This window comes from Beta vulgaris, chromosome 5 (genome assembly GCF_026745355.1).
Source record: "Beta vulgaris subsp. vulgaris cultivar EL10 chromosome 5, EL10.2, whole genome shotgun sequence".
Classification (NCBI taxonomy): domain Eukaryota; kingdom Viridiplantae; phylum Streptophyta; class Magnoliopsida; order Caryophyllales; family Amaranthaceae; genus Beta; species Beta vulgaris.
The window spans coordinates 15791916-15817241 of NC_079206.1; the positions used below are offsets into that span (position 1 = coordinate 15791916).

General features: G+C 35.3%; 2 protein-coding genes across 2 annotated transcripts; one reads left to right on the forward strand and one right to left on the reverse strand.

Moving 5' to 3' along the window:
• Window positions 1-2573: 2573 nt before the first annotated feature.
• LOC104892943 (protein NRT1/ PTR FAMILY 7.3) lies at window positions 2574-12635 on the forward strand. The gene is made up of 5 exons (XM_010678971.4): window positions 2574-2729; window positions 3687-3804; window positions 9941-10158; window positions 10567-11126; window positions 11401-12635. The coding sequence occupies exons 1-5, from the start codon at window positions 2703-2705 to the stop codon at window positions 12275-12277; spliced, it is 1800 nt and encodes a 599-aa protein (XP_010677273.1). The 5' UTR covers window positions 2574-2702; the 3' UTR covers window positions 12278-12635.
• Window positions 12636-13195: 560 nt separating this feature from the next.
• LOC104892942 (pyruvate kinase isozyme G, chloroplastic) lies at window positions 13196-24589 on the reverse strand. The gene is made up of 12 exons (XM_010678970.4): window positions 24204-24589; window positions 23837-24106; window positions 22738-22903; window positions 21037-21171; window positions 20772-20882; window positions 20596-20684; window positions 19743-19805; window positions 16572-16747; window positions 16281-16386; window positions 15514-15662; window positions 13707-13815; window positions 13196-13598 (listed from the first exon to the last, which is right to left on the reverse strand). Exons 1-12 carry the CDS (start codon window positions 24459-24461, stop codon window positions 13485-13487), a joined length of 1746 nt encoding a protein of 581 aa, XP_010677272.1. The 5' UTR covers window positions 24462-24589; the 3' UTR covers window positions 13196-13484.
• Window positions 24590-25326: the final 737 nt, after the last annotated feature.

Consider the following 25326-nt stretch of genomic DNA (forward strand, 5'->3'; position numbering starts at 1 on the left):
CAACCCTAACTCCTTTTTCAAGGTATGTCCAAGCCGTTAGGTTGAAAATCCGAAAGGGCAGCCTAGGCAAAAGTTAGGGCACAAAAATAGCAATCAAACCCGAAATTAGGAATAGTATGGTTTCGCAAGGATACATAGGTATCCTCATCTCGAGGTCTAACCGCTTCAACAAAATAAAATTAGTCAAGGTCTAATGATTTAACTTTTAGAATTTAGGAGCATATTCTTTCTAGATCCCGACATAGACTCGAGTATGAACCTAGTTTCATCAAAGCCTTTTCCTACCTACATTTATTTAAGTCACAAATTCAAACTTTTTAATTTCCACTCCAAGCTCTCCTTTTCCTTGAAGAATCTCCGACAATTCCATGGGTCTCTGGTGATATTTAACTTTGCTTGTATCAATTCCCAAAGAGAACGTTCAAGACGAATCAACTACATTTTAATCAAGGTTGCATATGCCTAGTTCAAAACAAGTCCGCCCAAAGTGGGGGCATCCTATATATGTGGTGGTTCCTCCAGATTGAATCAAACTCTCGAAAAGTTGTAATCTGCAGACCTCGATTACTTACTGAAAACAGTTTTCAAAAATCATTATATCTATTAATGATCATTCTATCATTCCGCCTATCCAAATCCCCTAGCCTTGCGAAATCCTGACCTTGCATTGCTTTTCATATATCCTAGTCTTGCATGACCTTGACCTTGCATGACGTGTCATCTTCCTTAGATTTGCATAACCTTAATCCTTGTATAACGTCTCATGTATCCTTAGAGAGTTTAAGTTTTCATATTTCATCATTATATGCCTTATCTGAGTTGTTTGCACCTATATGATAGCATCTGCTTCTCACAGGTAATCAGATTGCTTGTAGTTATTGCTCAACATACAAACTTGGTTTTCCAGAGACTGGCGTATATAGATCAGTTCTAAACTGCATAGTGTTTAGAATTGTTCTCCGTCCAGACACCGTGTATTTTGACTTTTGGTTTCCAGAACCCCTATTCTTTTGGACTTGTTTTTAGTTCAGTTAAGATATTTTCTCATGTTCAACTTTCTCCTAGTTCAGTATAGTTGAATTCAGTTCGGCTCAGACACTCTCGTGTTCAGCTTTCTCCCATTTCAACTCTGTTCAGTTCCTCCTATTCCAAAAAAATGGAGCCTAAGTAGTGGGATAAGGATAGAGAATTGATTAATGAAGATATGATTATGTTTGACGTATGTTGGATGCAAAAAAATGCCTTACAAACCCCCACCTCTCTCCCCTCCTCTCTCTTTATTAAGGGCATATACGTCTTTTCGTCCCAAACCCTTATCCCTCCGCCCTTATATGTGCCTCCCATGATTTTTTTGGTAATTTCTCATCCTTATCCCCTCAAATAAAATCTATCCTCTAAACGAATTGGCCCGATCTTCTTAAGATTACTAATTAATCCTACACCCATGCTTTAGCGCCTAGTGCAACGACTCCCAGTGCAACAAGAAGCACCAATTTGATCATCTAGAAAGTAAGTTTTTTTTTAGTTGAATGCATTCATGTAAAAAGCTAACATAGATGTTATAGATGAAATTATCTTCTGTGATTTCGTTCTTAGTTAGATTAAGATATAGGAATTCTTCCATTCTCCATAAAAGAGCCGCATCCTTTAACCTCTCAAATGAATATACATCTTGTTGAAAGCATGAGATATTGCTTGAATAATCAAGATGCTTATTATTCACATTTTACTTCTTTCCGACCTTGGATCATATGCATGTATCATACAGTCAAGCGTGTGGCAAATTAGGTCACCGTTTTTGTTGTCATATGATGATGTAACCAACTTTACCTTTGATAATATTACAACTTCGATGTCTAAGGTGTAAAACTCATTTATTCTTACATTTTGAAAAATAGAAGTATGTAAAAGAAAGAAGTAAGAAAAAAAAAAATGGTTCAATGACTAACAAAACCTGTAACTATTGCTATGAAATGACTACACTACTAGTAGTAGTCCACTCCAAAATTCCCATGGACTCAAGACATGAACTAAAACTTGTGGCAGCAGGTGACCTGGAACATATTACATAATTGTCATTCTCAGTGCAGTCTATTTTTAGTACTGGTGGACCAAAAAATTTATAACAATCTTACAGAACCCATGTAAGGATATGTCTCAAATCAATCCATATCATGAACTAATAAATCTATTAATATGTCATTTTTCTTCTCCTTTTCTCTCATTTGCTGAAAGAATTCTTTTTACTCATTGAGAAGCAAATGCATGTGGATATAAGAAGACCACTAGTTTTTGGCTCTTTGCTCCAAATAATATAAATAAATTGGCATGGAAAACAATAATGATAATAAAAAAAATAATAATCTTGTTAAAAATAGTAAAGAATTGTCTTTTCTACCTCTTCTAGGTAGCTAGCCTTCTTTGTTTGAGGGAAGTTAAAGACAAAGTTATTAAATTTTGATTTTGTGAATTTATAATTACATAATGGAATGTAAGATGGGGGGTGATTTTGGACATGTGGGTCTTCCATTCTTACTTTCCTTAAAGCTAAAATCTCTACCGTTGAATTCCTCTATATATATGGCTCTTTCCCCCCAACCTCTTCTTGTCTCCTCAACTATCATCTTCCTCTTTCATCAATTTACCTAATTGTCTCATTTTTTCTCCGAATTTTTGAAATCTCCCCCTTCTTTCTTTCATCAATGGCTATAGGTGGAGTGATCAAGAAGGTCAGTTTAGTTCTTGTCGTTGTTAACTAGCTCTCTCTTTCTCTCTTAACTTTTCTCTCTTTGAATTATTCATACATGCACCACTTTCCTACAATGGAAACCTCTACAAGATACAGCCCGTTAAACTTGAGAGTTGAGGGTGAACATGCATGAAAGATAAAAAGACACTTAGGTGATGGGTGTAACATGTTACGCCATAACTTATTGTCTAACATGCATAATATATAGACTTCAAGAAGAATGACATGGATTATACAAATAATGACATGAATGTCACGTCATTTTGTCATTTATTTCATGTCATTTGAGTTTTTTTAAAAAAAAAGTGGTGGTTTGTGGATTGTTACACTATAAATTATGGTGTAACGGTTAAATTTATAAAAAAAGAACTAGAATATTGTATGTGTTACTAGGAAAATATATACTTTGATAAAAAATTAAATTAGTTTTAAACTTCAGCTTTGTCATTATATTTCATGTACCACAAAAAGAAATGCTTTTGCAAACAAAAAAAAAACATTTTGGACACAGGCAAACTAAATGTTTCAGCCATTTTTGGCTTTATCAGTACAAAAATGTCTTAGAGTTTTGGAATCAAAAATATATTAGAAACGAGGAAATCTTTGATTTAATTTAAAAGATCTTTGTGCTTCTTAGATTAGTTAAGGTTCATTGATCAAAGCATGTTTTTTTCAGTCATTCATGAAACCTATGATATTTCCCCTTCATATTTTTGGGAGATCATTTTGGTGATCATGCAAAGAGAGTTGTGCATGAGACTCTTTAGTGTGACTACATAAAAATATGGTAGCAGTCCATAACGGATTGATGGTGCGTAACATGACTCAAAAAGTGTCGAAGATTTTGCTTTCAGTTATTATATTTTTAATCATTGATTTCATGGTAATAGTTTATTTAGTGTTTGATTTTTTTTATTTTTTTTTTTGTGTTAATCAGAGAGATATGACGAAAAAACAAGATGATGATTACACAATGGATGGAACAGTGGACAACCGTGGCCACCCTGCCAGTCGCCAAGATACTGGGAAATGGTTCGCGAGTAACATTATCCTTGGTAAGCTTTAATAGTATTATGTCTTTGTTTATTCACACAATTAAGTACTTTAATTATATAAAGTACTTACATAAGTATTCATCAAATATTACTTCTCTTACAGTTTGCAGTTTTTATTGCTAATGCTTCGTAACAACGTCTGGCGTTTTTTCCTTTTTCTTTTCTGCTGGGTAGTAGAGAGTAAAGAAAATGCTACTCGCAAGTCTTGTGTTAGACTATCAAACTTAACGAATTAGATCAATACATAACTTTGACTATAAATATTTTATCTATTTGTTAGAAAAATTACAAATGTCTCAAAAATATATATTAAGACAAATTCAAAAATATAATCATACGACCATCAAACAGTCTAACATAAGAATTCAGACAAAGATTTAATATTTAGTCACGTGATGGCTAGGCTTCCACATACTCTTATAAACCCTTATTTTATTCGGATTTTGGAATATAATTATAATTATAATAATAATAATAATAATAATAATAATAATAATTATAATAATAATAATAATAATAATAATAATAATAATACTAATAATAATAATAATAATAATAATAATAATAATAATGTCACAATTTTGTCATCTAAAATTATTAATTAAAAATTCTCGTTATCAATTATACAATAACATACAATTATTAATAGGTTGTATTCACGAGGACCACGACTATTTCTCCTTAAAAGTACATAGTGAAATTTTATACTCCTATTCATCAAACAAAAAAGAATTCAATTTACTCTAGATAAGAGGAGACAAAACTCAATAGTATAAATCGCTTATTAGCTCGCGTTGTGATTAAAAATATATATATAGTGAGTTTATAGGGCTTGTGAGGATCTAGCCTTCTAATACATGAAATTAGATAATTAATTAGTAATTACTGTCCTCCTTTCTATTTCGATTCTCCAAGGTTTTTGTCTTAGTCTATGACGTACTAAGATCTATAAAGATCAGTATCAGGTAGTACATTACTATGTCATAAAAGGTGGTCATCACTTTCTCCCCCTAAATAATTGGGGTCCAAATCTTCCAGTAGGAGTCTAGAATTTGTATACGTGTACTATTTCTCACAACAAAAATATCATACAAGTGGAGTATCTTTTTACATCAAATTCCACTCCTTTATGTTTCTACTTCACTACATTCAATCATCTCAATAAAAGTACACCATTTTGTATAAAATTGTCCTTATAATACAAATTAATTTGGGCTTAAATAGTGACTTGAATCTTGTCGTAGCTTTACCTTTTATATGTCACGAAACATATCTAACAGATACTTACTCCCACCACTTAATGACAACAAATAATACAGCAATTTTTTTGGGTAATGGTGACTTTGTTTGGTTTTATAACCTTGGGATTGAGGGAGCTTTCATATGCTTTATACACCTTCCGTCGAATCCATTTTGCCGTTATTTCAATTTAATTTATATACCCTAAAATCTATACTATCTCTGTTATTATAAGAGAAGAGAAGGGGATACCAAAAATGATAAATCTTTTTATATTCTTAAGTAATAAAATATAAAATCATCATCTTTTACCATTATACCCTCAATTAACAAAATATTTACATTATCCTTGATCTATCGGTTTTCAAAAAACAAAAGAAAAATATACAATGAACTTCATGAACAATTTTTCGTATATATTATCATGCAATTAACCTTTTGTTTGTTTTCACATGCATCACGTGCGTATAAGATTCGACCTCGTGATCACAAGCACATATTCAAAGCCTAACTTGATATCATCATTAAAGATATAATTATCTGGGGGTGTAACCCAGGTCTCAAAACTAGTTTAATCATAAAACATGTGAAGGGCATATGGAACTCGTGAAATAATGATTTCCTTTACTAAAATTCCGCCGTTAGTGAAGTTTAGGAAATTGATAAGATGTGATAAACTTTATCTCTATTGTCAAGCAAGCAGCATTTCCGTTGCTCTAAAAAAAAAGCATTTTGCTTGCGGTTTTTTTTTTTGTTGAAAATGGAATAAAATTTATGGCATATATACAATCCAAGGAAATAAAGAACCAATCATGGCCAAACAACGACAAAGATGGTAGGAAAAAGCAAGAAGTATAAGCGTCTGAATTCAGTTTATTTGCCAGTTCATATGCAGGAATATAAAGAAGTTCCAAGTACTTTTCATAATTCATTAAATGAAACCTTTAAAATATTTGGCAGCATCAAAAAAGAAATCTACTATACTCGGAAAATCTGGTTTCTTGTAACATGACGCAAAGTTGACATCAAGTATTGGGTGATATCCTCTCACACTTATTTGAGTACATTTCCTATACTCATATTTTGGCCTGAATATGAATGGAAAAAAATATATATATGCATGTTATAGCAAATTCGTCTCACATAAGCTCAAAGCTCTTGCCCAAAAACAAGTACTCCCTCTTATATTATTTTATTCTACTAATTTCTTTTTCAAGGTTTTCAATACTCATGTTTAACCACTAATACAAAAAAGTTTAAAAAGTATATTTTTTCAAAATACATCATTTAGTATTTAGTAAAATTCCGCAACATAATATTAACTATCATGTATTTTAGACTAGAATAGCGACCAAAATTTTTGAGAAAAATGAAAGATTCATATTAAAATTATTATATTATGTAATATATAGTCCTGTGAATATTTTGGAGGTGGAGGGATAAGATGTAATGGTACAATATAAAATATCGTAGTGAATTGATGGTGTCATCAAATATGATCATGAATAAATAAATGGTTGCGAATGATTTCAAAATTGAAAATATAGGAAAAAAAGTTTATCACTCGAAATTTGGAACCACTAAATTTCTTTAGTGATATTCATACGTCCTATAAAAAAGGGTCAGGCAAGACAAGGTGAGATCGCATACGTCCTATGTAGTTAACATCCATGGATAGATGACAAACTGAGAACCCAGTGGTTTACAGACGAGATGTGATAATGTGGAATTGTGGATGTGAGTGAAAACGCATGCAGATGTAAGCAAAGACGTATAACGCACGAAAATACTGTTTTTGGAGGGGCTTTTGTCCCATGATCAGCTCTGCATCTGCCACATATTATCATCAACCTTTAACTTATACGTATACATATATATATAAATGACATAATAACGTACAATTATGCCATAAAGATCACTCGTCTTGTAACTATACTTGTTGATATGAGCGTTGGCTTATGATTTTCTTTTCTCCATCTGTTTGATTTTTAATTCCTTCCTCTGTACAATTTACAAAATAATCATCAGTTTTACAAAAACTTTTTTCTCCCTTTTTCTCCAAGGTATCAAACGTGAAACTTGAAGAGCTATAATTATGATATACTTCGATTTCATATTTCTCTTCATCTAAATGTTAGAATCAAATGGGATAGTTAATGTGACTCTTTTCAGTGGGGTGGGTTTGAGATACAGCTGAGTTTATATAAGTTGATAATCCAAGTAATATTGCAAGACACATATGATTTTATTGTAAATGGATTAAGATGTAAAGATGTTATGCCTTTTTCTAAATTTCTTTTCTAAAACAACTGTAGTATTGAAAGTAGAAAAGAGAAAGTATCTTTATTTGTATGATCATTAGTTTAATGATAACATTTTCCTTGTAAAATCTTTTTCGAATGGAAATTATACTACTTTTCCGTCCCATAAGAAATTTTTTACGCAATCTTTAAAAATACACGAAAATGATAAATTTATACTAATAAATATAAATTATAAATCTGTAACATGTGGATGGAATGTTTCTTTAAATTACACTAAGTGTATAATAAATCGTGACCTATACCCTTTTTGATCTATTGAATAATTGCTCCCAAACAACATAATCTCTTATATGAAAGCCACCGCACGAATCTGCTATTAAATTTCTGATATCTTTTCATGACCAATAAGTCCATAATCATCATACTATATATTAACAACGATATTTCAACAATCATCTTCCTCAATCAATTTTGACCAACTTGATCTCCTATATATTGTGATTTTGCTCCTCCTTATTCCCGTTTTTTTTTTTCATTAAAAGCAAATAAGCAATAAACTCAAAACTTAAGACCATATCTATTTACATTTTATCCTTCAGCTCTGTATCCAAGAAAACAAAAATAATTGTTACGTCTACATTCAATTTCCATATACTATATAGTACTTGTTAAAACGACTGTTTTTCTTTAGTAAATTGTTTTGATTGATAACAAACAGGTTGCCCTCAAAACATACTAAGTGGTTTCTTGTCCTGTGCAATTTCGTTCCATTTGTCATTTTTGGGTTGCATCCCAAAATATTTACCTACTTAACAAGAAGTTATATGCATAAAAAAAAAGCCAATAATTATTGAGCTATCTTCATCAATTGATGCTTGAGGTGGTATCAAAATCCTTCCAGAATATTCAATTCTGCATTTGTCACATCATAATACTAATACTATTAGGTAGGAGCCTTTCTGGGCTTAGAGTTTGCCAAGTTATATTTTCGTACACATGCTAAGACTGACAAAACATGGGTGTAGAGAACAATATATTAACTACCTCATTACTGAGTAAGTTCATATTTCTTAATCATCATCTCACAAATCACATTCTTTCCTGAACCATAATCACAAACATCATTATCAAAACAAACTGATACTTGGCCATTTTTAGTAGTAGATTGATTGGAATTAGTGTCTGCAACTGCTGTTAATGAAACCCTGTCAACTTTTTCGATGCGATTTGTACACCATAGAGTAAAAAGAAATAGATTATTGTCTAAATAATACCAAAAGCAACATTAATACGTAAAACATTTACAAGTTAATAGGGTGTTCTATGTGATTTAGAGTGCACAAGATTTCCTTTAAGGGACACAAATATCTAAATAATCTAAGGGGTCGTTTGGTTCACTATTTTTGTGCTCCAAGAAACGGATTCAATTATCAATTTCCTTTCTTCTTGTTTGGTTTAACCCCTCATCAATTCCTTACCAGTACTTATGTTACCTTCCCCTTCCCATTCAAGTAACAAAATCCATTACTTTGTGGCAATAATGGTTACTTTCCATTTCCACTCATTGGCTTGAAGCAAACACTCTATAAAGGTAACAAATATTGTTACCACTCCCCTCGTCTATTTGTGTTCATTCCCTTTCCATTCCATATCTTGAATCAAACGATCCATAAGAACAAAAGTAACATTGGCATTTAGCAGACATCAAACTACAGGCTTTATACAGCTAGAGAAATAGAAAGAATGGAATTAGAAGGATAAGGGGGGAATAAGTTTTGAGGTACTGGGTGGCTATAGTGATGAAAAGGGAAGATAAGCTTTCCTCTGGCATTAGTCGTACAAATTGTGTCTCATCAACCACATAAAAATGGCTAGATGGAATATGCACATCAGTGACAGGAACCTGTATTCATAAATAAATGCTATAACTCAATGATAAATGAGCATATAGCAACATGACATAGAATTATATACAAATAACAAATAGACCAATGCACGTAAGCAAAAGGGACCTTTTGTGCGTGTTGATTAAGATATATGGATTGATATGAAAGAGAGATGCACAGTCTGTCCAACTAAAAGTCTGGCCGGATAAATTGACCAAACTTCAACCCCAATAAACCTCGATTAAATGACATAAAAGCACATCCAAGTTATAATGCTTTGTTTAACATCAAATACTTGTGTAGGACACAGCTATATCCAAGTGTCTGACTCGACTTTCGTCATTAAATCTTTTTCATGAATAACATAAAAGCAGACATATCACTGTATAAATTAATCTCATCCAGTAAATGAATTGATTAGGTGACGATGTCAATCAAGCATATCATATGTGGTTTGACAGCCTCTTCAACTAGTAGTGCCAATAACAGTGGCCTCCTTTTAACACAACAAAGGTAGTAATAAGTAATAACTAACCGATGGCGACTATTGAGACTAAGTAACCAAATACAAATCAAATATGGACTAGAACTCAACAAGTCTTTTCTTCTAAGCAAGCGAATAATAATGACTTTCAGCGAATCTGAAACTGTCTTGTATGATGAACCAGTAATCCTCCTAGGAATTTTTAAGTAATGATGAATCATGTCTTCTAATATGTTTCATTTTCTTGTGATCAATCAAAACAGTAAATCAAGGGTTGGCTACCTTGGCGTTTTTCGGAGTTGGAGTTAACTTGGTACTATTCTTGACAAGAGTGCTGGGAGAGAACAATGCTGATGCCGCAAACACTGTCAGCAAATGGACTGGAACCGTCTACATATTCTCCCTTGTTGGTGCCTTCCTCAGTGATGCATACTGGGGAAGGTTCAAAACATGTGCCATTTTTCAGATAACATTTGTCATAGTAAGTATACTCATCACGATAAGTACTCCATGATTTTATCACTAAAGAACATCTTAAGTTCCTATGTCATATGAAACCATAATCTGCTCAACTAATAATATTATATTACTCGGATTCTTACCTCAAGTACTCATATCGGATCCTCGACACTCCAACATGAGTATAGATACTTGGATGGTTTGCCTAGGGCCAAAATCATGAGTCAAACACTTGGAGTAGTACCCGATATGAGTTTCTCGAGTGGACAAGTCCAAGTAACATAGGCTAGAACCGAATTGTTCTTGACTTTTGCTACTGGTTTACATGCATAAAATGTCCGCACAAGCTAAAAGTACTTCAATTATCATTTGATTAAGGCTTTATCCAACTTCCGTGTGAACTTACCATGATGATGACTTTGGATGACAGGGTTTGGCCTCAGTATCTCTATCAACATATCTCTTCTTGCTCAGACCAAAAGGCTGTGGAGACAGGACAACTCAATGTGGAAGACATTCAAGCACGGAGATCGGAATGTTTTATTTCTCTATCTACCTTGTCGCCTTGGGATATGGAGGGTATCAACCTAACATAGCAACATTTGGTGCTGACCAGTTTGATGAAGAGTACGAGAGCGAGTCACACTCAAAAGTGGCTTTTTTTAGCTACTTCTATCTAGCGATGAATCTAGGCTCACTCTTCTCCAACACTTTACTAGGGTACTTTGAAGATGAGGGGATGTGGGCTCTGGGATTCTGGGCATCAGCTGCCTCTGCGTTTCTGGCACTCGTTCTATTTCTTGTAAGAACACCAAAATATCGCCATTTCAAGGCAACAGGCAACCCCCTCTCAAGGTTATGCCAAGTTCTTGTTGCTGCAATCAGGAAATGGAAAACTGAAATGCCAGATGGAGAGAGACTATACGAAGCAGATCAAAAGGAGTGTTCCACTGATGGAAACAGAAAGTTACTCCATACTGAAGGATTCAAGTAAGTATAACAGCTATACCAGTACTGCAGTACAGATCTTACAATTTTCTTACGAGAATAAAACCAAAAATATCCCGAATTGCTCTCCAAAAGTGAAAACAAGAAGGTAGATTAACTTCAAGTATCATCACATAGTTTTTTTGAAGTTACACCAGTTAAACCTCACCCCCTAAAACTGTCGCAGCTCTATAGTTGGTCTTTCGACAGCTAAAATTCAATAATTAGATCTACAGAAAACCCATGAAGGCTAACCTGAGTTCATAATTTTATGCAGATTCTTGGACAAAGCAGCATATATTAAATCTGGGGATTTCTACAACCAGGAGCAAAGTCTACATAACCCATGGCGTCTTTGCCCCATAAGACAGGTCGAGGAAGTGAAGTGCATTTTAAGGCTACTACCTATATGGCTGTGCACCATAATCTACTCGGTAGTGTTTACTCAAATGGCGTCACTCTTCGTTGAGCAGGGTGCTGCTATGAAAACTACTATCTCAAACTTCAGAATTCCAGCTGCAAGCATGTCCAGCTTTGACATTCTCAGCGTTGTAGCTTTTGTTTTCATCTACAGAAAGGTTCTTGATCCTATAATGAGCAGAGTGAGGAAGACAGAGTCAGGAGGGTTAACTGAGCTGCATAGAATGGGTATTGGTCTGATTATAGCAGTATTGGCCATGGTCTCAGCTGGGATTGTGGAGTGCTATAGACTCAAATATGCCATAAAAGATTGCCCTCATTGCAGGGCGCCAAACCCAAGCACACTAAGCATTTTCTGGCAAATTCCTCAGTACGTTTTCATTGGTGCATCTGAAGTTTTCATGTATGTCGGTCAGTTAGAGTTTTTCAACGCCCAAGCACCCGATGGACTTAAGAGTTTCGGAAGTGCACTTTGTATGACATCTATCTCACTAGGAAACTATGTGAGCAGCTTAATTGTCTCCATAGTTATGAAAATCTCAACAGAGGATCATATGCCAGGGTGGATACCAGGAAATCTCAACAAGGGTCATTTAGACAGGTTTTTCTTCCTCTTAGCAGCTCTCACAACAATAGATTTTGTTGTTTATCTATTATGCGCAAGATCGTACAAATGCATCAAGCTGGAAGGAAAATCTGACGAAGACAACAGCCAAGTCGAATATGATGTCTGACGTCAGTGATAATGTCTCCATTTTCAAGGCCTTCATGCTTCACTTGAATAAAAAGGTAAAGGGGTAGAGTACATTCGCCATGAAGACCTTTTTGAAGGGGTGGGGGAGAGGAAGATTATTCGAAGGGAGTAACAAGAACTGTTAGAACTTGTCACTCTTATCATAGAATGATTGAAAGATAACATTGATATCCACTGTATTCCCTAAAGAGCCGGGCTTGAGCAACAAGTTCAAGGGAATTGCTGCTTTTTTGCCCTTCTAACTAAATGCTCATGTGTTGGCTCCAATTTTAAGGAATAAGCTGTGTACTTTAATTATGCTAATAGTTGGTCCATTTCCTATTGGACTTTTTCTTTAATAGTTGGTCCACTTCATATGCAAACATATCTACTATCTATTACACACTCCACCCCATCACCCATCCGATCACTAGAAGACGGAAAAGGTTGGGGGACATAAAACTCCATGTTACCCCAAGAATGAGAGGGGAGAGAACTGCATCAGCAAGTGATGTGATAAAAGAGAAAACAAGTAATCAATAATACATATATACAAAGGAATTCAAATAAAGCAATTAAGATAGTATACCAAGTTGCATTAGAAAATACTCATTACAATTCAGTAAAACTAGCAAAGCAAGACAGCAAGGTATCAGCCAAAGCAAGTACAAACAGACAACAAGGTATATCAAAATGCATATATACTGGACAAACCTAATCAATTGTGCTACCAACCTATCCATAAGATATGCATTGTAAATTTCAGAATTGAGATCATCAACAATATTAATGCACAACTAGTTACAAGGATAACAAAGTCAACATCGACTGGATCCTGCTTCAACCATCACTGAGTTGAAGGGACTTTCTTAAATTGCCAAGCATCATTGTTAAAGACAAAAAAAGATTTATGATCATGGGAAAGCTAAAAAGAAACTTATAGTACCAAATTAGGCTCGTGTAATAGAGTGATACCTTGACATTCAAAACTAAGCAATTAATTAAAGCTAAAAAAATTTAGCAATGTACAAGTTCCTTTGATACCTAAGTATGAAGAAAAAAATAGAAAAAAAAAGAATTGCAGGATACATAAACTACAGTAGCTAAAACAACTACATTGCTATCATTAGATATAGGACTTCACTCTGCTTAGAATCCAGTACCTCCAAAATTACAGCAACAGGTAAGGAAAAATGTCTTTTGAACAATTAGGCTTGGACTTTACGGACTTGTATGTGATGACTGGATTCGTCACGCCAGATCGATTGTGCTCCACTTTGGACCAGAGTAACATGTTGCCCTTCTTTTAATAGTTTCTTGCTCTACAGCACATGAAATAAATATTATCATCAGAAATAAATATTATCATCAGAAATAAATATTATCATCAGAAATAAAGAACATGTGAGCTATAGAAAGAAAGAACTCACCATTAATGTCTGTAAAGCTCGAGAGAATGTTTCCTCCGAATCATCGGAAAAGTCCATATATATGGGCATCACCCCATGATATATACTCAACCTCTGCTTTAACCTTTGCCTGGCAAGTAACAACAGTAATTCGTTATGGCAGGTCAATAGATATAGTACTTTAAACCTGCCAAATTATGTTGTAATGGAGAATGATATGAAAAAGAGGACATCAGATCATCCGAATGCAGCACACTAATCAAGTCATAGATTTGGTCAAATCCTTCTCATGAGAATATTAAATAGTTAAGTATATACTCCTTCCACCTGGAGATAGCAGTCACATTTGCTATTTTATGATGTCTGGAAACTAGTCACTTTCCTTAACTGTAGTCGATTATGATAGGATTACTTAAGCACCCGGACTTAAACTAAGTGATAAGGGGATATAAATGAAACAACTATTGAGCACGCCCACTTAATTTGAGTGACAAAGAGAAAACTAATGACACAAGTACTATGGAGCCATTTTGGTGAATCTTATAGAATCATCGATTATGGTTGGATGGGCTAATGAAACTATAATATCCAGATGGAAGGAGCGTGTGTTAGTCTATGGGTGTGCATGCGTGTGTGTGTGAGCATCGGTGTGTGTACGTGTGCATGCGTGTCTATTACAGTATCAAAACATGATTGGTGCAATAAATGATAACCTCGCATAAGTAAGTGAATAGGAGAGTGGTTGTCGAAAGGGACAAAACTCAAAGTAGAGAAGGGACAAACTCTTTGCATGTGTGCTTATGTATGTGAGTATTGGCACAATGATCTAAATTTTTTTTTTTTGAGGGGAACACAATGATCTAAATAATGGTGTGAAGAGCACAAATTCTGGAATTGAAGCCTCCCTCTGCCACTCAATCCTATCTACAAAAGGTTTTAGAACAGATGTCTTTGTAACAAGGAAAACCTAGAAAATTTTTCCTGTTGAAAAAAGTCATGCTAAGCCCATGACTTTCTGTATGAATGACTTGTACATTTCTAAATTTAGTTTATTCCGTGACTAGATTTTTGATACACAGAGGTTTCAATACTTCCCAGTGAGACAAATAGCTTCAAACCCCATAACACTAAACTTTGGAAGTGATCATATATGCTATCATCACCTGAAAGAACCCAGCCAACTGTTGAATGGATTACACTGGATGGGAGCGTTACATTACATCTTGTACAATTTTCTGGAATACTACTGCATCGATTTTACTTCTCAGACTACTCCATTGCTGGACATGGTTTCTATTTGCTTTAGCACGTGTATTATTACTTGGATCAAATAATAACCACAATTCAAATTTGTGACAGCCCATGATTTTAGTAGCACCTCTCCCCATACAAACTTGAAAGTGGAACCATCATTGAGTTTCTTTTCATCAACAACCTTCAAAACACGAGGTCTGCAAGACAACATTTACGTATCCCAACCTTCAAGAAGTCAAGCTTATAGCTTGGATAAAAACATATCCCTATAGATATAGCAGTTATCCGGGGAGTGAGGTTGAAACTCCCTGTAATTTAATTTTCCCTTTTTCCTGAGTAAGGGTAATTGCCTGTATGTACCAAATAAAATCAGCATAGCGGAGGTCTATCTAATTTCTCTGAATACAGATTCTCACAGGCGTATCTATCTTCTAGCACATCCAAAATTAAATATCCTGAGTACCTTTCATGTAACCTAGAGTTCTAGACAATTGTATATCCAATTTGAATATATGTTTTAGGATATCATTCAATATGCATGGTCTAGCTGGATTTCTGAACCTTAAACACTTACTCATTTGTGAAGGCAAAAATTGTTGAAGACGGACGAAAATGGCTTAAGAGAACAGCCATTGATCCAGTTTTTGTGAATACAATGACTGGAGTGCCAAGAGTGTTGGCCATAGTAGTTGCATGGAAAGCAAACATCACACCCATGTGGCTCTGCACAAAAGTGAATGAACATCAGTATCTACAACCTGGCCAGGTCAAATACAGCAGAAGCACTCCAGCAATTAAAGAAGAGAAGACTAAGGCCCTGTTTTGTTCAATTAAGTTTATCTTATTTGAGATCTTATAAGATAAGATCAGATAAGATTAGATTAGATAAGATAAAATAAGATGTTCTGTTTAACTTATCTTCACTCATTTCAGAAAAAAAATCAGATAATATAAGATCAGACAAGATAAGTTGAATCAAACAGACCCTAAGAGAGTAACTACAAGGAAACTGAAGAGTTCACAATTCCAAGCATATAGAAAATTCATAGTCTGAATCATGCCATCGTAAAATAACAAAATTGGCTCCTTCAGGTATCGCAGAGTTTTGTACAATACTCCCTCAGTTCCCTATTGACTAACTTTCAAGGTTATGCAATGCTTTGGTATTTAAATAAAAGTGCACTACTTATTTCTAACAACAAAAATAGTGCATCAATAATTCAAACAATCATATAATAGCCATAAACAGTGCATCAAAAGGAAGTGTAATCACTTGCAAGAACTCTTCATGGACAGCCTAGATAGCTGAATAGACACCCAAGAAAGACAACCACCACATACCTTGTATACGCTAGATGGTACAGGAGGACTATCATTTGCTGGTTTCAGACTTGATTCCATCCTCAGCGCCACAGAATGCATTACCTTAACAGCTTTTAATGGGTATCTTGAGTCAAAGGGAAATTTGAGCAAAATTAGAACACATGAGTGATATACTCTCAAACAAATAATAAACATACGACTGATAAGACTAAACGGCAAAAGTGATGGGATAAAAAGAGAGAAACTGAAGGGAACTGTCATTATATAAAGATCAGAGTTGGACTGGGCATCTTTACCAAATTGACTTACTTTCCATGAGCAGTTTCTCCTGAAAGCATAATTGCATCAGAACCTTCTCTAACAGCAATCGCAATATCAGAAACCTCTGCCCTTGTAGGTGTTGGATGATCAATCATGCTCTCAAGCATATTAGTTGCCACTATAACAGGTTTCTGCATGCTGTGACACCTCTTGATAATTTCCTCCTGCAAGTAAGAAGTGTATAATTTAATAAGCAATCATACAGACATAACGAAAGTGCTCCTGAGGGTGGACCAATAGAGTAGTATAAAATTCTTAAAAAGGTAAACATTCTACAAAGAAAATGGAAAAGTAACTCCCACTAATCAATACTCCCTCCATTCCTTATTGATGTTCCTAGTTGGAATCTTTGCACTATTTGGAATGACATTGAATCTTCCAAAATTTTATCAATATATAAGAAAAAACATAGTAGGGTCTTGTTTACTTTGTCTCAATTAGTACTTTGATAATATCATATTTTACAATTTTTACAAACACATAATTACATATAGGAAAAAATGATACGAACAGCCTCAATTATGGGCATTCCGCCATTTTGAGTCTCAACTAAGGAATATTTATGAGTAGTCCCAACTATGTATCAGTTTTTACAATTTTGGTCCCAGCACGTCATTGACCTATAAATAACAGGTATAACGAATTCTTTTTTTTCCCACCTCTCATTTTCTCTATCCTCTCATTTTCTTCCACTAAACGCACCACCAAACGCAAAACTCCCACCACCCCAAGTCCCCAACAAACTCCCTCATATCTTCTCATTCCTTCTTTAGGCGAGCTGCCTCTTCTTTCTCTTTCCTTCCTCCCCTGCAACCCTTCCTCTGCCCCCCTCCCCTGAATTTCTGTGTTAGGGCTGGTTTTCATGATTTTGATGACATTTTTTTGTGAAAATTTCCTTATATATATGAAGTGCGTTTCAACTAAAAGAAGAAATTATTTGATGGGGAGCTCAGATTTTAGAGTGAATTTTGTCAAAATTGGCTAAGATAACTAGTTGGTAAACACCCTCTCCACCGTGATGAAAAAAGGTAAAGAGGAAATGTTTAGGCTAGTGATGGTATTGTAATGAACTGACATAGCCATGGCCGGTTAAGAGAGATGGTTGGAAATTAACATAGACTTTGGATTGATAATTGAAGTTGGACAGTGAAATAAAAGATAATTTCAAGCATTCGAGAGGTTTAAATCTCTCCGAAGAACAAACTAAAACTCTTAACAATATTTTTCCATAATCTCACTCTCTCCAAACTATTCTATATATAGAGTTTCTTTCCTACTGACCTTCTAGTTTGTTCCTCAAGCTACCATTAACTAGCATACCTAAGATGCCCATCCCCCTTGTATCAGTCTATTACAGGTATGTTTGTTTGATAATAGTACAAAGAGGGTTATGTGTCCAATCTTCTTGCTGGAGATTTTTAATCAGAATTGACATTGTTCACGGTGAAGATGCTAGACTTATTAGCTACTCATCCGCCTGGATTTTGTTGTTAATTATCTCATGTAATGAATGTTAGTTTTTTGTTTTTTATTAGTTTGATGAAAGTTTAGACTGCATCTACATGTTTTGCAACGTTTGTTTTTTTCTTTTTCTTTTTTCGTGTTGTCTTTTATTGGTGTGGTTTGAGAACGATGACAAAATGTGAAAATTAGATTGATTTTGGTCTCATTGACAGTTGGGTGGTGGTTAGGGTCAAGACGGGGTGGCAAGGAAGAGGGAAGAGGAGGAGGAGTGGGTGGCAGGATTAGGGGAGGAAGAATGATGGCATGGGAGATGGAGGGGTGGCAGGGGAGGGAGGAGAGAAAATGAGGAAGAAGGAGAACCGTTTAAAAAAATTGAGCTTGTTGGACAGATAATCATTCAAGTGAGACCATTTTCATAAAATATACCCCAAAGTTGGAACTGCTGAGTGTTAATCCTTAGTTGGAACTGAAACCTATCACTTTTTCCTTACATATATTCATAGTTAGAGATGTGCATTGGCAAATGTGCAAACTCAAACTAGGAACATCGATGAGGAATGGATGAAGTATAAAAAAAATTATTTAGCACTTTGTTAAGGATATGTGAGAATTCCAACTCCCAATGCTTCTCTTTTGTAGTTGAAAACTATTATCAAAGATGAGGTTGCTAAAATTTATATTTTTATCTTCAAATTAAGCAACACTTTTGCATTCCAAAAACTAGTAAGGGAAGAAAATGTGAAGCAGTGTTGCTTAGATATCTAGCTGGAAAAAATAATATTGAAACTAAAACAAGAAGCAAATGGAACAAACTAAAGGTAAATAAAAGTCTAAGAAAGAAAATGTAATAATCAGTAAATCCCCATAGAGGGAAATGACAAAAAAATCATTTAACACTTCGTCATTGACAAGGATCACATTCAAATTGATATGCTTCTCTCCTATAGTTGAATTGTACTGTTCCATAACGAAGTTCAGTGGTAATGTTGCTGGCATTTTTTTAACTTCGTTAACATTGCTGCCATTCGTTATTTATAATTTGTTAAAGTCCAGTAGAACGTTTTCACTCCAAAACCTAATGAGGGCAAAGAATAGTGCACAACTGCTGCTCGTCCAACTGGACATAGATTTAATAAACTAGAACGCGAAGCTAGATGAACTCGCGCACTGGCTGAGAGACCCAAAAAAGAGTCAGAGACTGACAAGAAAATCCTTCAGAAGTTCAGAGCCTCCTGATAGGTTAAGCTGTGGAACATATCCTGCTTAATTAAGTGTCCATCTTTCAGTCTACCCCTGCTCACTCAAGGCCTTCCCGGTTGAGCAGCTGCAATTCCAAAATTTCAAGATCCCAATGCCAGCGAATGCCACACACATTTGCAGCATTGAGAAAAACTCCTAAAAAGTCACAAATTTCACTTTCCCAGCTGGCTCGCTTAACCCACCCAGTGAGGTACCCCCCCCCCCCCCCCCCACACACACACACAAAAAAGCGCACACACCCTCACACAGTCATGAAAAAGAACATTAAAGGTATTCAAACTAACAAGAATTTGTAAACAAAAATATAGAACCACTCAGTTAAACATTCAGTGTTGTATAGACTCTGACAATTGTACTTCTAATAGACTGTTGCCTGAAAATGACATGTGTCCCATTACTTGCTGAGTCATTTTTACATTACACAAACACATATACCTGCAATATAGGCACATCCTCGATAGGAAGCTCAGCGCCAAGATCCCCACGAGCAACCATTGCCTGTCGATCATCATAAATTATTAAAACATCAAAACCATTACAAGCCACACAAAGTCACAGAAGAAACTCAAAAGGTTTCAACTAAGATAGGGTTAAAGGCTTGAAACCCAGGGCAACTGGCTAGTAAAGTAGTGGCATTAACGTACCATGCACAGTTATGATTGCCGTCTATAACTAATGCTTTAACTAAAACAATTAGCCAGTGTGTTCAAAAACTAATGACCTAAGTTCAAAACTCTAGCACCTCCTTACCCTCCCCCCCGATACAGTGGGGCTCAACTGCTCAAGTGAGTAAATTGCTAACCTAACATCTATCTAGTAGAGAAAGTTTTCTTATACAGCATTAGTTTTAGCAATACAGAAGTTGCAACAGCCAAATAACAGTCACTGAAACAAGCAGTATAGCACCAGAAAACATCACAAAGAGCTATCTTTATGAAATACAACTTTTTAATCACCAAGATCCCATTTTCTTCCACAGCATTGGTTTTAGCAACATGATAATTAGACTTGTCAAACAATCATCACTGAGATATAGCAGCAGAGCATAAAAGACCAATCTTTAGTGAAATACTAGTCTTGATCCCACATTTGCTAGGCGGTAGCTATGGTAACACCAGAAATCAGAATTCTATTCAACAATATCCCAAAGAGTATTTCTTTCTTCAGCAAGTTGAGGACACGCCTAATAATTAATTAGTTACCATATAACCAGTAACAACTAACAAGGACGATTGTATGATTAGAGAAGCAAGGTTCAGCATAGCATGATAACTGGAAAATGACCTACCCCATCTGATGCCGAAATTATAGACTGAAGGTTTGGTATGGAATCTGCACTTTCAATTTTCACTATAACATGAATATCTGCATCGCAACCTATATAACAGATAAAGTGTCAACAACAACCGAGTTGAGGGTAGCAGAGTTCACATTAAAAAGAGACAGATACAACGTCGTTTTTACTTTTGAGATAATTTTTCAACTCGTGGACCACTTTAGCATCTTTCACAAAAGAAACAGCATAAAAATCAACTTGGTTGTCAACCCCAAACTTGATGTCCTCCCAGTCTTTGTCTGCAAAAAGTACACAGCAAGCAAAGGATGTTAGACATAAACTTGATGATGTGAAGTCTTCTTATCAAAAAAAAAAAAAAAAAAAAGGAGTTGATGCAAAGACAAAGCAGCCAAAGAAACTTCGAAAAGAATAATATGAGAACAAAGAACCAACCCGTTATTGATGGGAGATTTGCGCTTTTGCCACGCACATTCAAATGTCTCCTAGATTTAAGCTCCCCACCATCTATTACCTCACATTTCACGGTGTCTTTCGTCTTGGATTTCACAGCAAATGACATCATTCCACCTTAACATAATAGAAGAAGTTTTAATGAGCACCTGATTCAGGCCTTTAAAGAATTAAACTAACTCATTACAGTACTGAAGAAATATATACTAGACTAGAAATTTTAGGAAACTCACTACTTAGTTTAACAAGTTGCACACAAGGTGCCATTCATTCTCTGACCATTTCTTACACTGCAGAATTAATCTAAACTCTCAAGTACAAGTAAAATCTCGGCCGCATCAAAGCATCAGCCACCAACCACATTGTTAAGGTTTTTGAGCTTACCACGACCAAGATATAACCATCCGCATTATGCATAAAAGTGGTTCCCCAACATTACTTTGATCCTGACCGCATCCAAGTTTTAAAGACCATGCTCTCAAGTTCAAGGGTCAAGTTAGGTTGTGAAGATCTGAGACACATGCGACTTCCTTGAGCTAACGTACTGACTCAAATATGTAACACAATTATTAAAGCTTGTCTATACAAGAGATATCTGATACTAATATTTTGCAAGTCAGTATTTCGAAATCTGATTCCAGACTGAAAATACAGCGTCTACCTAGTCTAGACATGGAACTCAACCCAAAAATTCCACAACAACATCATTAACTATTAGACCCATCTAGAAAATTATAACATGCCTCTGTTGACACGCCAAATATGCCACATGCTTTGAAATCTAGAATTGTTGATATGAATCTGTCATGTTACCTAGGTCCATTCTTGAGTCACCATAAGCTCCCCGGAATTTATTATCATTATTGATTTTTTACTACAAGTTTAAAAGGACTCTATCCATCTAAAAGTTGCACCTACCTTCTTGAGTGCATATGAATCTACAACATACTCCCTCCATTTCTTTTTAATTTACTCACTTCACTTTTGGGGAGAACCAAGGAGGAAATACAAAAGTATGAGAGGGAAGCTGAAAAGTGAGAGAGATAAACAAAAGAATGGGTTAAAATATTAAAAAGTAAATGATATGGGTGGAAAAAGAGGAGAAAGTAGATGAGATATGTTACCAAAAATAGAAAAAGCAACAATGTGTTTAACAAGAAACGGACTAAAAAGGAAAGTGTGTACATTAAAAAGAAACGGAGGGAGTAGATGATAGAAATGAATTAAATGAACTAGCCTAAGGGGAGGGGCATTATAGGAAGTTGCATTGTAATTCAGTTATTGGAAGCTTGAGAAGGAAGACAAGAGAGTTAGTTGGAGGTGAGAGAAAAAAAGAGAATCAGACTCTATAAAAAAAGGGGATAGAGACTAGAGAGAAAGGGAGCACTATCAAAATTATTGAGTGTTTCCTTTCGTTTCAGTAAGCTCTTGTGAGTATTCAAGCCACTCGAATGCTTGATCTATCCTTTTATTTTTGTAGTTCCAGTTCATCTATCTTAATCATCATGAATCAAATCTACCGTGCTATGTCAATCCATACCAACAAACATCAGGAACAAGTACGTATTTACCCAGTCCATAGTAGATTGTTTGTAGCTTTTCTTGAGCACCCAAAAACAGAGTATCATGAATTCATCATCGACCAAAAATTAAGAGAAAATAGATTAAAATTAGTAGACTAACCATCAACCAGAAGTATATCTCCAATCTCTACATCATTTACAAAGTCATCATAATTGACACTGACAGTATCCTGTGTGCTTACTCCTCTTTGGATCGTAAAACTAAACTCTTGACCCTCTTCTAGTAAGATAGGTCGAGGTACATCTCCACTTCTGACCTCAGGGCCCTACATGAAAACAAATGTAACAGCGCCAATTACACTCTTAAGTCACACATAATACAAATCATAGCAAGAGAAAAAATGACAGAGAGGTTGTGATGAATTACAAAATGTGATCATACTCATATAGCAAGGCAACGTTTGTAGGCAAGCCGCAGAGGTTGGTTTTCCTCAAGCTTTCAAGTTAATATAATATTATGAAAATATGAGCTTTGTTGCAAAAAGAACACGATACCAGATTTTCTCTGTACTACTAGTTCCCTCATTTTTTAAATCATCAGGAAAAACACAATACTAAAGCACATCTGTACTTCCCTTATTGTTCAGATTATCAACCAGGTTTCACAGCATTGCAACATGACTTTGTTCGTCCAGACTAGCAACCATTGAATTTGAGGCTAAGATTGACAAAAGAAAGTCCCGTACCTTTTGAGACTTTAAGCATGTTTACACAAAAAGAAATTCGAGGAGAAAAACAAAAGAACTCTAGCTAAAAGTCCATGTGGAAAGACTAAATCTCAATTTATGAACATCAGGGCTAAACATCCACTATGGATCTCTTCAGAAATTATCCCATCCCAAGAAATGACGAAGGCAAGGCAAGAATAACACATGGTGTCTCTACGCAATGAAAGGACAACCCAAAAATTGAACCTTCACTATGAACCTTTCAGGAATGTGATAGCCAATATATTCTTTTGTTACCAATGATTTTGATACAGGGACATATTGCTTCATATGCAAGGTAATTTATGGTAGTAGATTTCAAGAAAGATTCTTGCATGGCCAAATAAGAGTTTAGCAAATCCATAAACATATCCAATGACAAAATTTCGAGCCTATAAGAAGTTCACAAGAGCAGCAATCATGGAAGAAAAAACAAGAGCAACAGAACTACAAGGAAATTCTGGAAAAAGAGTCTGATGAAGATAGAAATACCTTAGTATCCAACATTATAGAGATAACCTTGTCATCAAACTGAGCATTGTATTCTTTAACCAAATCAATGGTTTTCTGATGTGATGCATGATCACCATGCGACATATTTAAGCGTGCCACATTCATTCCTTCTTCTGCTAGTTTCCATATCATTTCACGAGTGCTTGTAGAAGGACCAATTGTACAAACTATTTTAGTTTTTCTCCAAGCATTCGAAATGGTTTTTGATCGATTCATAAGGTAATCACTTGACTGCAGCTCAAAAGGACCCTATTGAACATATTATAATTCAACATTCATGAATACAAACAAATTAAAAACATCAAAAAATTCGAAAAGCAGAGAAGAAAGAGAGATAGATGCTAACAGGGGATAAAGAGCCATTAGTAGAATCAACGGTAGAAACAGGCTCAGTGATCTTAACAGATCTTACAACGAAAACGTCCTTGAAAAAGCATCGTTTGTTACTCTTACTACTCCAAATCCTAGCATTACTGTTAAAACTACCTCCATTAAAGAAAACCTCATTGAAACTTCTGGCCGACGATAACCGGCGATCAGAAATGACCTTAATACCGTCGGATTTCAACATCGACATTTGCGCCGATAGATTCATAGTCGCCATTGAAATTGGTTTTTCTGAAGAGACAGTTGAATGCAAGGATGCGAGGAGAGAGAGAGAGAGAGAGAGGGGCGGAACTCTTGAGGCAGTGTGTGAGACTAATGAGAAAAGAGGGGTTTTATTATGCTGATATTTTTGGTTTTGTTGTGGTGTAAATGTTTGGGTTAATTAATTACACGATTTACGAGGAGTGGGAAATTTTTATTTTTGCGAGAGGGAGAAGAAGGACAAAAAGGAAGGGAGTTGAACGGCTCCTAAGGTGTTGGGGGGAAGTTTGATGTATCTGCCCTACCCACCTGATACGCCCACGTGCTTTTTTTTTCCATCTTATTTGGGGTTTTTGGGGGGTAATTGACTGATTGCTGGTGGACTACCTGTTACAATTCTCATATGAACAGATTAAATTTCTTAGAGAGAAATGAATAGAAAGAGGAAGAATTTCAGCTTCTCATTATTGTGTAATGAATGTCTTAATGACTGAGCTACAGCAGAAATCAATATATACAAAGTAATAAAGTTTGCACGTAGGAAAGACCCACTAATCATTACATCACAAAATATCTGAGCTAATAACTAACTTCCTGAAATCCAGGGAAATCAGTTACACATGCCAACAGCTGTAGCTTCTAGAAGCTGATCTAGTTTTCTTTCTTAGTAACTTCAATACCCCCCCTCAAGGTAGGAGTGGGTGGAGAAACCATTCCTAGCTTGCTCATGAGTTTAGACAGTTGAGGAGAAGGCAGAGTCTTAGTAAGCAAATCTGCTAACTGATCACCAGTAGGAATATAAGCAAGTTCAAGCAGACCTTCCAAGACTTTGTCTCGAGTGAAATGGATGTCAATTTCAATATGCTTGGTCCTTTCATGCT

Coding starts and splice junctions, on each gene's coding strand:
- LOC104892943 (XM_010678971.4), top strand. CDS start 2,703: ATGGCTATAGGTGGAGTGATCAAGAAG. Junction 2,730..3,686: donor TAGGTGGAGTGATCAAGAAG/GTCAGTTTAGTT, acceptor TGTGTTAATCAG/AGAGATATGACGAAAAAACA. Junction 3,805..9,940: donor CGCGAGTAACATTATCCTTG/GTAAGCTTTAAT, acceptor CAATCAAAACAG/TAAATCAAGGGTTGGCTACC.
- LOC104892942 (XM_010678970.4), bottom strand. CDS start 24,461: ATGGCGACTATGAATCTATCGGCGCAAATGTCGATGTTGAAATCCGAC. Junction 24,107..24,203: donor CTAATGGCTCTTTATCCCCT/GTTAGCATCTAT, acceptor TATGTTCAATAG/GGTCCTTTTGAGCTGCAGTC. Junction 22,904..23,836: donor CTATAATGTTGGATACTAAG/GTATTTCTATCT, acceptor GTTTTCATGTAG/GGCCCTGAGGTCAGAAGTGG.